This window comes from Schistocerca piceifrons, chromosome 7 (assembly GCF_021461385.2).
Source record: "Schistocerca piceifrons isolate TAMUIC-IGC-003096 chromosome 7, iqSchPice1.1, whole genome shotgun sequence".
Classification (NCBI taxonomy): domain Eukaryota; kingdom Metazoa; phylum Arthropoda; class Insecta; order Orthoptera; family Acrididae; genus Schistocerca; species Schistocerca piceifrons.
Genome location: NC_060144.1, coordinates 518,423,365 through 518,436,640, shown reverse-complemented (window position 1 = coordinate 518,436,640; position 13,276 = coordinate 518,423,365). Strand labels below are relative to the sequence as shown.

The 13,276-nt window shown below is 39.6% G+C and overlaps 1 protein-coding gene across 2 annotated transcripts in view; it reads right to left on the bottom strand.

Annotated features, from left to right (window-relative positions):
• LOC124804660 (protein SPT2 homolog) overlaps window positions 1–9,529 on the bottom strand; it is a 51,268-nt gene extending 41,739 nt beyond the window's left edge. Inside the window, exons 1-2 of one of the 2 annotated variants that reach the window (XM_047264894.1) lie at window positions 9,174–9,529; window positions 8,846–8,992 (exon numbers count right to left, since the gene is read on the bottom strand). In XM_047264894.1, coding sequence (XP_047120850.1) covers window positions 8,846–8,992; window positions 9,174–9,233 — 207 coding nt within the window. In that variant the 5' untranslated portion in view covers window positions 9,234–9,529. Of the gene's footprint in view, window positions 1–8,845; window positions 8,993–9,173 lie in introns of those variants that run through there. The other variant, XM_047264895.1, reaches the window with a different exon arrangement.
• Between the last annotated feature and the right edge of the window lie 3,747 nt (window positions 9,530–13,276).

The window sequence follows — 13,276 nt, the reverse complement described above, 5'->3', positions numbered from 1 at the left end:
TCAAAGACGATCTCGGTTTGCGGAAGGCAGGCATATACCAGATTCCCTGTGAGTGTGGGAAGACTTACATTGGACAGACGGTGCGCACCATCTAAGATCGTTGCCAAGAACATCGGAGGCGCACTCGACTTATGTACCCCAAGAAGTCGCTAGTCGCAGAGCACTGTTTGTCTGAAAATCATGAAATGGACTACCAACATACCAGGGTCTTGGCACAGACATCTAAATACTGGGACAGCGTCGTTAGAGAGGCTATCAAAATTCATACCAGGGACAGACTCATCAAGAGAGATTGCGGCTATAACCTCAGCAAGGCATGGGAACCAGCACCGAGTCTAATTAAAAAGAGGCTCAGCAAAGAAAACGAACGAGCGACCAGGGCGGACAAGGCAGTTACACCGATGCCACCACAGACGCCAACGCCAGCCTCTCAACGACTGCCGACACGTGTCCATGGGCGTGGACCGTGGAGAGAACGCCTTGCGCGGAAAGGGGATTTAGGACGGCCGCCTGCCCTCAGCACCTCAGTTCGTCAGCACACCTGACGATGGCGACATGTCTGATTGCCGAAATAAGGTGCCCTTTGAACACTTTGGACCGGCAGTACACCCATGGACTGTTCGAGCAAGAAACAGGCCGGGAGAAGTTGAAGAATCATACATGATGACAGTTTACTGCTTTCACAAGTATCATGTGGCAAGATGTGCAATACAGACAGTAATGCCTGTTGGCTCATTTGTGCAGGTGGACAGTTGAATGTGGAGTCCGGAACTGAGGCAAGAGGCACAGCAGTATTTCCCAAGTCCAAGAGCCACTGATGTGTGTGTGTCTTAATGTGGGAGGTAGTAAAGAGTGGAACTAGGTTTAACATTGAAATTGACTGGAAGCATACCAGGAGTCACCAGCAGGTGTCCTCAGTGTGTGGACAGTGAAGACATAAACTATGTTTTATATTGCAAGTTACCTGAAACAATTTGCAATGTAAATGAAGGAACATCATACACTGGAGAATTACCAAATAAGGCAGTGCACCAGTTACAATGCTGACCTCACATACGGGAGGATGAAGCTGCTCTGTCCAGCAATACTGATTTGATACCAGAATGAGATTTTCACTCTGCAGTGGAGTGTGCGCTGATATGAAACTTCCTGGCAGATTAAAGCTGTGTGCCTGACCGAGACTCGAACTCGGGACCTTTGCCTTTCGCGGGCAAGTGCTCTACCATCTGAGCTACCGAAGCACGACTCACGCCCGGTACTCACAGCTTTACTTCTGCCAGTATCTGATTTGAGTTTTCCTGGATTGCTAAGGCAAATGCCATGACAGTTCCTTCATCCAGACCAGGCCAAACACCTGCACTATGTCATTAAAGGCATAATCCGTATCACTTCAGGTATGCAGGTTACCTTCATAGTCTCGGATGTTATTGAATTTAGCTTATGTTAAAATTCAGGAGTAAGGTAGGAACACGAATTTTTTTTTTTCCTCCAAAAAAATTCCTGCCCTGAGATACACACCTCCAAAGATGACATTGCAAACACCATTTTGAAGACGCGGATTTCAGAAATTTTTTTTAAAATGCTGTGTCTCTGCAACAGTTCTAGATATTTTGTTTTTTTATTTGAAGGAGAATTGCTTTATGATTACAATGGCATCATCCACTTGGACATATCTGTGAAAGTTCTTTTACTGTCGCCTTTTGAATTTTTTTTATAATTTACAATTTTTTTTTTCAAAAATGCAAATCCAGAAAAGTTAAAATTTTTTCCTGTTGATTAGTACCATGTAGTACTATATTCTCTTTAAAGGACAGCTTCCACTTTTAAGTTAGACAGGTTTTATTTTAAAAAATCTTTTTAATTTTCAAGGGTAATATATGTCTTCACTGAAGTTGTTTCTTATAATTTCTTTGTTACAATGTTTATTTCGACGGTCTTTGTTGCAGTTATTTCTTATCACTATCTTTGTCGTGACTATTTCTTTTCACCTTCATTGTTACAGACATTTCTTACACTTTGTTGCAGTTTCTTGTCAGTTTCTTTGTCATCGTCGTCGTCCATTGCATGTTTCTGTATTGTAGTTGTCCAGTGCTAATTTGTTTACTGAAGAGGTGCCTAAGAAATCAGAGACCATCCAGAGAGTTCTGTGTTTTCGTGAGGAATTTGCCAGTTGACACAGTTGTTGTGTGTGCGGTCAGACGGTGATGGTCGTTCTGGAACTCGACAGGGACAGGAGGACTGGTTCGGCAGCTAATCAGATGACAAAGCAGCCATATTTAGCAATGCTCTGCTTTCCCTAATCAAGGGAGGGGCCTAGAAAAGGTGGCCTAAACATAGCCCATCTCAACTCAGTGCAAGTGGCAAACTGTGGTTACTTGTTCACCAAAATCTGTGGTCGAAAAAAAAAAAAAAAAAAAAAAAAAATATATATATATATATATATATATATATATATATATATATATATATATATATAAAGGAAATACTTGCATTAAACACTTTACGAATGGTACATGGAACATCCGTACTTTACTGGATAATGACCATAATCAATGTCCAGAGGGAAAGACAGCACTTATTGCTAGGGAGTTGGCTAGATATAACATCGACATCACCGCCTCACGTGAAACACATCTTAGTGACTCCCGAGAGCTGTGTGAATAGCTCGTAGGTTACACCTACTACTGGAGTGGGAAACCATCTACCGATAGGGCAGAAAGTGGTGCAGGCCACAGAAGTCTTGGGAAAACCTCAGAAAAAGAACCAAGATTGAATTGACGATTCAGATGCAGAGATCAAAAAGCTTGTTAATGACTTCAGAGCATCTCTTCACAGTCCTGATCTTGACAAGTGTAAAGTAGCACATTACAACCTGAAAGTAAAGGTGCGTGCCCTCAAAGACAAATGGTGACTGAATAAAGCCAATGAAATGCAATCATATGCTGCCACAAACCAAATAGGCAGATTCTTCGAGTGCCTGAAAACTACCTTTGGTCCAAAATCAAGGAAGATAGCACCTGTTTATGACAAAGATAAAATCTGTTGGCTGCCGCAACAGAGTGATACCCTTGCTCGGTGGGCAGGACATTTTGATGACAATCTTAATCCCAACCATCAGACGACATATTCCATACATAGAAATACTTGAAGGCCTGCCCGCCGCCGAACAACTTGCTGATGTCCCTTTGTTCAGTGAATTCATTTCCGCATTGTGTAAGCTGAAAAATAACAAATAAGCAGGGTAAGACAACTTACCATCACAACTTTATAAATATAGTGGACCAAACATTACGAACCCACTGTTTGTTCTAATTTCAAAGATTTGGGAGTGCGAAATAATTCCACAAGATTGGAAGGGTGACTGCGTTTGCAAAATTTACAAAGGCAAAGGTGACATTTCTGACTGCAGTTCTCACAGGGGAATCTCTCTTCTCTCAGCAGCTGGGAAAGTCCTGGCTCACATACTCAACAACAGGCTAACACACCTTGCAGAAAAAGTGCTACTGGAGACCCAGTGTGGCTTTCGCTCGAACAGAGGCACAATGAATGCCATATTTGTCGTCAAAAAATGCAAGAGAAAAGCTTAGAGCAACATCAGCCTCTCTTCATGTGCTTTGTAGACCTGGAAAAAGCATTCGACCGAGTCCCGCGGGAAGCTCTCTGGATTATACTAAAGAAAACTGGCTGCCCTGATGAAATTATTAACTTGATTAGACAGTTTCATGACAACATGATGGCAAAAATCCGCCATGAAAATGAGCTTTCAGACCAGTCTCCTGTGACATGCGGTGTAAAACAAGGCTGTGTACAGGCTCCCACACTCTTCTAACTTTATTTCACAGCTGTTACTAGACACGCGACCAAATCCTGCAGTGGTCAAATGGGTCTTGACTCGAGAACAGACAAAAGTGTCTTCAACATCTCTCGCCTCAGAACAAAAAGTTGTGTAAATAAAATATCTATCTTAGAAATTCTTTATGCAGTTGATGTATGCATGATGGCTAATTCTCCTGAATCCCTCCAAACATACATGTACCTGCTAAATGACTCCTGAAGAAGATTTGGTCTAGTCATAAGCATAACCAAGACATAAGTCCTTCAATAACCACTTAGGGGTTCCAATACAGACGACTGCAGTATTATGCTGGACAACAAACATTTGGAAAACGTGTCACACTTTACGTATCTAAGTAGTCACATTAAAAGTGACAACAGCCTGACAACAGAAATTGCAGCTCGTATAGCCAATGCAGCCTCAGTTTTTGGCAAACTGAATCACCGAGTATGGAAATCACATGATCTGCAGTCTACAAAGCAATAATATTACTAACTTTACGAATTTGGAAACCTTGTGCTGTTATAAAGCTGACATTAGGAGGTTAGACACCTTTCATCTTCGCTGTCTGAGATCAATTCTTCGCATGAAATGGGAAGACAGTGTTCCAAACACGGAGATTTTGTGCCGCGTGAAACTGCCTGGCATTGAAACTCTCTTAATGAAACACCAACTGAGATGGAGTGGCCGTATCATACGCATGGAGAAGGTGGCCAATACCTGCGATACAAAGACACCATCAACTGTCATCTCACGGCCTGTGGCATTCCGAGCAAACGTTGGGAGGAGCTTGCATTACACCAATCAGAGTGGCGCTCAACTGTACACAGGAGTGTGGAGTAATTCGAGCATATCAGCCTAAAGAACTTGGACGATAAACAAAAGCTCCACAAATCTAAGCCCAAGCCTAATTACATCTGTGTATAACTCCACCGGGCAACTGTATTGCACTTCGTGCGACTTGATCTTCAAAGCAAAGCTCGGTTTTGCAAGTCACAACTGAGCCCACCACAATACGGACTGAACCACAATAAGGACTGAACGACTGATGGAGTCACTGTCACCAGACACAGCGAGGAGGACATGATGACGAGTGTGTTTTGTGAAAAGGATTCCTTGAAATGCCTTCTGACTGCGGCCACAGGAGAGTGGAGTGTGCTGACTATTTGCATATCCACAAAAGAGTGATCTACAAGGGAGAGAAAAAAAAAAACAACAGCAGACTTTGTTCAGGTTGGGAAGAAGTGTTCTCATTTGAAGACTCTGTTTCAAAGTGAAGATGTTTCCAGTGACGACTTTTTGTGTTCTAAATGTTTTAACAGAATAACAACAATGATAGTACCTGAACAAGGTGAAGCCTCCCATGGTGCAGATGATGCAGATTTTGCATCAACAGAGGAAGAATTGAATACCCTGAATCAGTCAACTACAGAAGTAAGTGTTAGTCCTGTCAACAAACCGTGGTCAGTGAAGTCGAGTCATAAGCTCTATGGATCAAGAGAGTGTAGAGAAATTACTAAAGCTATGGATGAATACACTACAGCAAAACTGACCACACTCTTCAAAGTAGGAATTCCATCTTCAGAAGAAAATGAACTAAAGCACTCTTGCACCTCTTGCCAGGAATTTTCCACAAATATCAACTCAGCTATTGAATATTGTGAATTGTACAGTGAAGTGGTGCAAGTTTTAACTATTATTCCAGAGACTTTTCAAAGAAAACAATTTTGAACCACATTCCATCAGTATCAAAGTACACAGTAGACAAATAAAGAAATATGAGGTATATAAAAAGAGTTTTTCGAAGACCAGATCCCTATTATGATCATACTGTAGAAGTTGCTCAAGTTCAAATAGAAAACTGTTGCCTTTGACAGTTTCATTGATGAACATGGTAAATGGTCAGTGAAAGCAGTAACACACCATCATCTGAAGAAATTGCAGCAACAACACATTGCAGAAGTGAAAGGGTGTGTACAGGCTGAAGAACTATGTTTAGTGCTTCACTGTGATTTTGCTGAGAACAAGAAGTACATGGGTATCACTGGAGTAATGACCAGGTTTCAATTTTTACAGGAGTGACATATTTTCAAAACAAGACCACAAGTTTGCAGTTACAAGTGATGACACAGGACATGACTCCGCACAAGCTTTGCTAGCAATGCGCAAAATTCTTCAACAGCAAACAGGGGCAGAGAAGGTCATCAATATTTCTGCTGGTACTACTAGTCATTTTAAAAATGGTTGCCAGCTGTTTGAATTGAGTAAGACACTTGTGACAACTGACTGGGTATACAGTGCTACTGGTCATGGGACAGGGCCTTGCAATGGTGTAGGAGGCCTGCTGAAGCACCATGCTAGAAAACATAATCTTTCCAGAACAAATACAGCTGCAATTCAGAATGCTGAGGATTTTATGAGAGTCATGAAATCTTAAAACATCCACAGCCCTCATTCTTTTGTCCAAAGAGCAAATCGAAGAATTCCGTGGTCAGAAAAAAGAAGAATGGTCCAAACAAACGACTCCTGTGAAAGGAATTCAGAAGACATTTTTGGACACAAAGTGATGGGCAAACTCATATTGCACTCACTTTAAAGAACAAGAAAGAAGAAATTTCGTTGGTTCTGCCAACACCTCACAAACAGCAGATTCACTGCCTGAGAAGGGGGGATATTTGTGGCATGTGTGTATGACTGTGACTGGTGGATTGCAAAGATTATAGATACTAGTTGTGAGTTAAATGAAATGTAGTGACCTTTATGCTACCACATGGACCAGCTACTGGATATAGGTTTCCAGCTGAAGGACAGCAACAACATCATTAGTGCTCACTTCCTGTTCACATTGTTTTGAAGAATGTAAGTGCTCCAGTTCCTATTTGTTTAACAAGAAGGCATCACTCCATATCAAAGGAAGATACTAAAGTAGTGGAACACATTTTTAGTTCATTGACTGGCTAATTTTTGTACAAAACAGAGTGCACAGAAGTTGTATAAACTGAAACCTTCAAGTCTTTGGACCTTTCACATACATTTTGGAACCATTTAAAATGCTTGGAAATGAGTCTCTTACTCATCTTTCAAAATAAAAATTATGTTAAATAAGGCCAGGTTTTGATTTTTATGAGCCTATTATGCAATAATGTGGTAACAAAACAGGTTTCATGTATGGCAAAAATTTCAATTGTTTACAAAACCTGTTCAACCTAAAAATGGAAGCTCTCCTTTTCAGGGAATATGGAACTAGCCTATATGGCACTAATTAACAGAAAAAAAAAATCAAAATTTTATGGTTGGCATTTACGAAACAGAAAAAAAATCCATAAATTATAAAAAAAAAGTTCAGAAAGCTATAGTAAAACGACTTTGACAGGTAAGTCCAAATTGAGGATTTCTCTGCAATCATAAAGCAATTATCTTTTAAATTTTAAAAAAAGTTGAACTATTCCAGAGATATGGCATTTTAAATTTTTTTCCGAAATTTGCATCTTCAAACTGTTATGTGCAGTGTCATCTTTGGAGGACTATATCTTGGAGCAGAATTTTTTTTTTTTTTTTTTTTGTTGAGAAATGCGTGTTCCTTACTTAATCCTTCATTTTAACATCATGCCTAATTCAATAACATCTGAGACAACGAAGGTAAGATTTTTTCTAGCCTGCCTGAATCGATATGGACTATGCCTAAAGAATCTTATGAATGCTGTCTGTTATATTTTGACCTACTGAGTGGCACTTTATTATCTAAACAAATCCTGTATCATGGTGAGATGATCCTCAAATGAAATAATTTAATAAATAAATAAATGTCATGGCTTCCTCTTTCTTCATAATTTCACTGACCCTCACAAGATGAGCACACCATCTTGGATACAGAGTGTCTCCCCCAAGAACTGAGAGCTGGAACACTTTTGAATGGTACTTTGGAGAAACAGTTATAAGGAGTGGCAGATTAGATGTGCTCTGCACCCTACAACTGCAGTATGACACGTTAAGATAGATGAAGTTACAAATTTTGGTAGTGTTGCCTCTACTAAAACACTTAATTAACTTCGGTCCTACCCTTATTTTTGTGTGTTCAGGTACTGTCTCTTGTACACAACATATGCAACAACGGCACTGGCCACATCCTTTGCCACCATGAGGGATTCAATACTCTAGTTATACATGCTCCCATCTGGAACCTTGCAGATACCCTTGAAAACGGTTTTAGCGGCACAGTACAATATGGCTTCCATAACATATTCTTTGTTTTTACATTACCGGTGGTGTACTTTCATCTGTTCACAAGTAACTAGTAAACACAAGGTATTGCAAAAAGCTGCTTATTGGATCTGAAGAAGACCAGTGATGGTTGAAATGCATTAGTTGCGAACAGATAAAATCAATGTTAGATTATAAAATTGTTAAAACATAATATCAAGTATGGGTGTCTGTCTTGACAATATGTTGGATTTTTCATAAAGGACTTGTTTTTAATATTTTTTTAATGTGTCAGACTTTTCAAACTGACACAAATTATTAATGAACTTTATACTTGCATTCTGAACTCATTTCTGTATCAACCTAAAACTGAATTGAGTACGAAACCATTTTTCTCTTCATGTTTTTGCATGTGTAAATGCTGATTTCCAAATGCAATTTGTTGCCAAAGACAACTGCATGTATTTCAGACTCCTTAGTACACAGAAATGTCTTCCAGTCAAAAATTCATATAATCTAGGTAAGCTATTAATATGCGATAATAATTTTCAGGAAAATAATAAATTTAAAAAAATCCCTGTGAAGATAGCGCAAATTGATAAGACATGTTTAGGTAATAGCAAAACTGTGTCTTGCATATGGTTGAACTTCTCTTCAGTAAAACATTTGACCCTTTTTACATTTAAAATTAGATACTTACGAATAATACGGTCTCATGCGGCTTTCTTCACATATTAGCTGCTTACAGAAAACAATGAGGGAAGGGAGAGGTTGGGGGGAAGATGCAACAATTAGCCACAGTATACTTACAGCCCTCCTTTGCATGGCTTCTACTTCTCTCTTCTTTTCTTCTTCTTCCTTTCTCTGCAAAAATTTCTGTATGTTTACTGACAATGATTTGGAATCCCTCACTTCCTTCTTCGGCGGATCGAAAGTAGAACGGTAACATCTCGCAGGCTGAAACATTACGAAATCATCATGACAATAACAACACTGATTCACAAATGTTGCTGATAGAAATTGATACCTGGATACCAGTAAAACTTTCGTATTCATACGAGGTGAGCAAAATATAAATTGATGACAGCAACATTCAATTGAAAAAGTGTAAACAAAACGGGGAATGTAAAACATGTACCTCTTTCTTTGAATTTCGCTCGTTCTTTTGAGCAACGTGTAATAATGACCCGAAATCCATCTCTACAGTGAATAAGTAATTGATGACAGCAAAATTACAAAAATATTAGAGGCATTTATTCAACAATCTGCTACGTGTACAAATTCGTCCATCTTTCCTGTCTCTCATTTCGTTCTTATTGCTGCCAACATCACACCGTGAAACTACTTCTGCGAGAAAAGTAGATATCTCCATCACTAAAAACTCAGGATCCTCCGTCAATAAGTATCCGAAAGGCGCTAATTTGCCCTGTAGCCGTATTTATTTAGCCGAACTGTAGTTCGCCAGCTAGCAGTGTTGTTCACAAACAGCTGAAGGGAAAGAATGCCAGAGTACTTGCTAGTAACAATTCGTTACTCTTTTGTCTCAACGGGGGGACGATGTCCTAAATGAGACGCAATAAGCGACGCGCCGAGCAGAAAGGTTTGTGGTGTTCTGCGCACTATGTTGTCGTGGAACATATGGCGCCAACATTTGAATGTTGGCGGAGTGTTATGATTTCCAAGAGATTGAACCAGATTCGAATCCAGGTCTGGCACATAATTTCAGTCTGCCACGAAGTTCCAAATCAGCTCACAAACTGCTACTGGATAACATTCAATGAGATACTGATTACATTACCGGCATACGTTGGGAACTGCTAGGAAAGGGGTAGGCCTACTTAAGATATGCATTTTCATCGTGTCATTTATCCTGCAGCCATTACGCTTGTAAACTACTTTCAATTGGAGAAAGGAATAATGTTTGAACAAACGCGAGCTTCGCGGGAGTACCCCAGAGAGAAAGTAGAGAAGCTTTCACAGCGAAAGATAAGAGTGTCGATAAATATATTGTTTGTTGTGCCTCAGAGAACATTAGATTACCTAATTCTGAAGCAAAAGACAGGAAATTTTCGTATGAGAAACGTGTGCTTGAAGTCAGAGGCAGCTACCCAAGTAGTTGCTGGTGTGTGTGTGTGTGTGTGTGTGTGTGTGTGTGTGTGTGTGTGTGCGCGCGAGGGATTTTTTTTTTGTTATTAATTAGGCGACTCTTCATACATTCCACATAACTATTGCTGTGGAAAACCCAGAAGTATCAGTGCAAGATAAAAAAAAAAAAAAAAAAAAAAAAAAAATATGCCTCCCTCAGATGACAGTATCAAAAACCTACTGGTTAAGCTCCAAAGCACTCGCAACAAAGTGTTAGAATTTGAAGTGCCCCTAAAGAGCACTGAAGTCATCATAATATTAGGCACAGAAAGTTGGTTAAATCCTGAAGTAGACAGTAGTGAGATATTTGGAAAAAATCTAGTGTAGGCCAAAGGAATAGGGAAACGAAAAATGGAAGTGGTGTATTTGTTGCAACAGACAGTAAACTCAAATCTGTGGAGATATATAGGTGAAGCTGCACATGAGACTGTTTGGGCAAGACTCAGTATCAAGGATAGGCACAAAATTATAATAGGGTCCTATCAACCACTTGATGTAACCAAAAACTTCCGAGAAAACCTCACTTCACTTGTACATAAGTTCCCTAATGATACTGTAATCATTGGAGGAGACTTAAATCATTCAACAGTCGATTGTGATAGTTATAATTTTGTTATTGGCGAGCGTGACAACACATCCTGTACTAAATGCGTACCCTGTAAACTAACTCATTCCACATCATTTCACCTGATCTATGGGACATGTAACTAAATAACTAAATTAGAATGCCTTTTCTGAAAACTACGTAGAACGGAGAGTTCAGAATGCCACTCATAATGGAGGAGGAGGAGATTAGTGTTTAATGTCCCGTCAACAACGAAGTCATTAGAGACGGAGCGCAAGCTCGGTTGAGGGAAGGATGGGGAAGGAAATCGGCCGTGCCCTTTCAAAGGAACCATCCCGGCATTTGCCTGAAGCGATTTAGGGAAATCACGGAAAACCTAAATCAGGATGGCCGGAGACGGGATTGAACTGTCGTCCTCATAATGGAGACAGATCTAATGTCAACAAACAAACTGACCTCTAAGGAAGCTCATATTGAATCTAGCATTAGTGACCATGTGGCAGTTACAACAACAGTTTATACCAAAACACAAAGGGCAACTAAAGCAAGAGAAAGATTTATTCATTCAGTGAACTAGACAAAGAAGCAATAGTGTCATACCTCAATGAGGAACTTGAGGCTTTTAACTTGGGACAGGAGCATGAAATATATATAAGTTCAGTAAATTACATGAAAAGTCTTTAGTGTCATAACTCAGTGAGGAAGTTGAACTTTCAAACTAGGGCAGGAGCACGCAGAGAAACTATGGCTCAAGTTTAAAAAAATAGTTGAACATGCAATGCATAGATATGTACCCTGTAGAACAGTTCATGATGGGAGGGACCTGCCATGGTGTACAGTCACTGTAAGGAAACTGCTAAGGAAACAGGGACTACTGGATAAAAGGTGGAAAACAAAGCATAGGACTATAGCTAGAGAGATACTTAATGAAATACACTTGGTTGTCGAGAGAGCAAAGCATGAACCCTTCAGTGACTACCGTAGCAGAATATTGTCGAATGATCTTTCGCAAAACCCAAAGAAATTCTGGTCATATGTAATCCTTAAAACTATCGTCTAATATTCTCTACATTGGTTTGTTGCAGAATCTTAGAACGTATTCTGGGTTCAAACACAATGACACGTACCTTGAAGAGAATGATCACCTTAATGGCAACCAGCATGGATTCCAAAAACATTGATCATATGAAACCCAACTCACACTTTTCTAACATGCCATTCTGAAAGCTGTGTATGAATACAGTTAGGTAATGCTGTATCTCTTGATTTCTGAAAACCATTGAATCAGTACTATAACTACAATTATTGTCAGAAGTGTGATCAAATAAGGTATAAATTTGTGATTGGACTGAGGACTTTTTGTTAGGGAGGATGCAGCATGTTATCTTGGATGGATAGTTGTCATCAGATGTAGAAGTAACTTTGGTTGTGCCAAAGGGTAGTGTATTGGGACCCTTGCTATTCATATTGTACATTAAAACCCTAGCAGACAATATTAACAGTAGCCTCAGGCTTTTTGCAAATGATGCATTCATCTGTCATGAAGTGCTGTCTAAAAGAAGCTGCATAAATATTCAGTCAGATTTTGATAACATTTCAAAGTGGTGCAAAGATTGGCAATTTGCTTTAAATGTTCAGAAATGTAAAACAGTGCTCCTCACAAAACGAAAAACTGTAGTATCCTATGACTATAATGTCAGTGAGTCATATTGGCCATCTCATATAAATATCTGGGTGTAACACTTTGTAGGGATACAAAATGCAATGATCACATAGGCTCAGTTGTGGGTAAAGCAGGTGGTAGACTTCAATTTATTGGCAGAAAACTGGGAAAATGCCATCAGCCTACAAAAAAGATTGCTTACATATCATTCATCCAACCCATTCTAGAATATTGCTCAAGTGCGTGCGACTTGTACCAAACTGTACTAACAGGGGATATTGAATGTACACAGAGAAGGGGGGCACAAATGGTCACAAGTTTGTGTGACCAGTGCATAAAGACACTGAACTGGAAGACTCTTGAAGAGAAACATAAACTATCCTGAGAAAGCCTACGTACAAAGTTTAAAGAACCAGCTTCATATGATAATTCTAAGACTATACTAAAACCCCCAACATATCACTCACATGCAGATTATGAGGATAAGATTAGAATAATTATGTGTGCATAGAGGCATTCAAACAACTATTCTTCCTACACTCAATACATGAATAGAATGAGAAGAAATCCTAATAACTGGTATAATGGAACATACCCTCTGCCATGAACTTCATAATGGTTTGCAGAGTACAGATGTAAATGTAATTGTATGACAGATTGCTAGCCACAAGAGAATTACTGGCATTAGCTGAGAACACACAATCTAGATGACGGCATGATTTCTCATGGGGTTTGCTTGTACTATCAGAACCAGCCAGCCATCTCATGTTAATGTGTTTGCCAATCGATGGATACAGCAATGTGCCCAGAGAAATGGTTGTTATTAAGAACCTGGATTTCACACATACCAAGCATTTCATCACTGTTC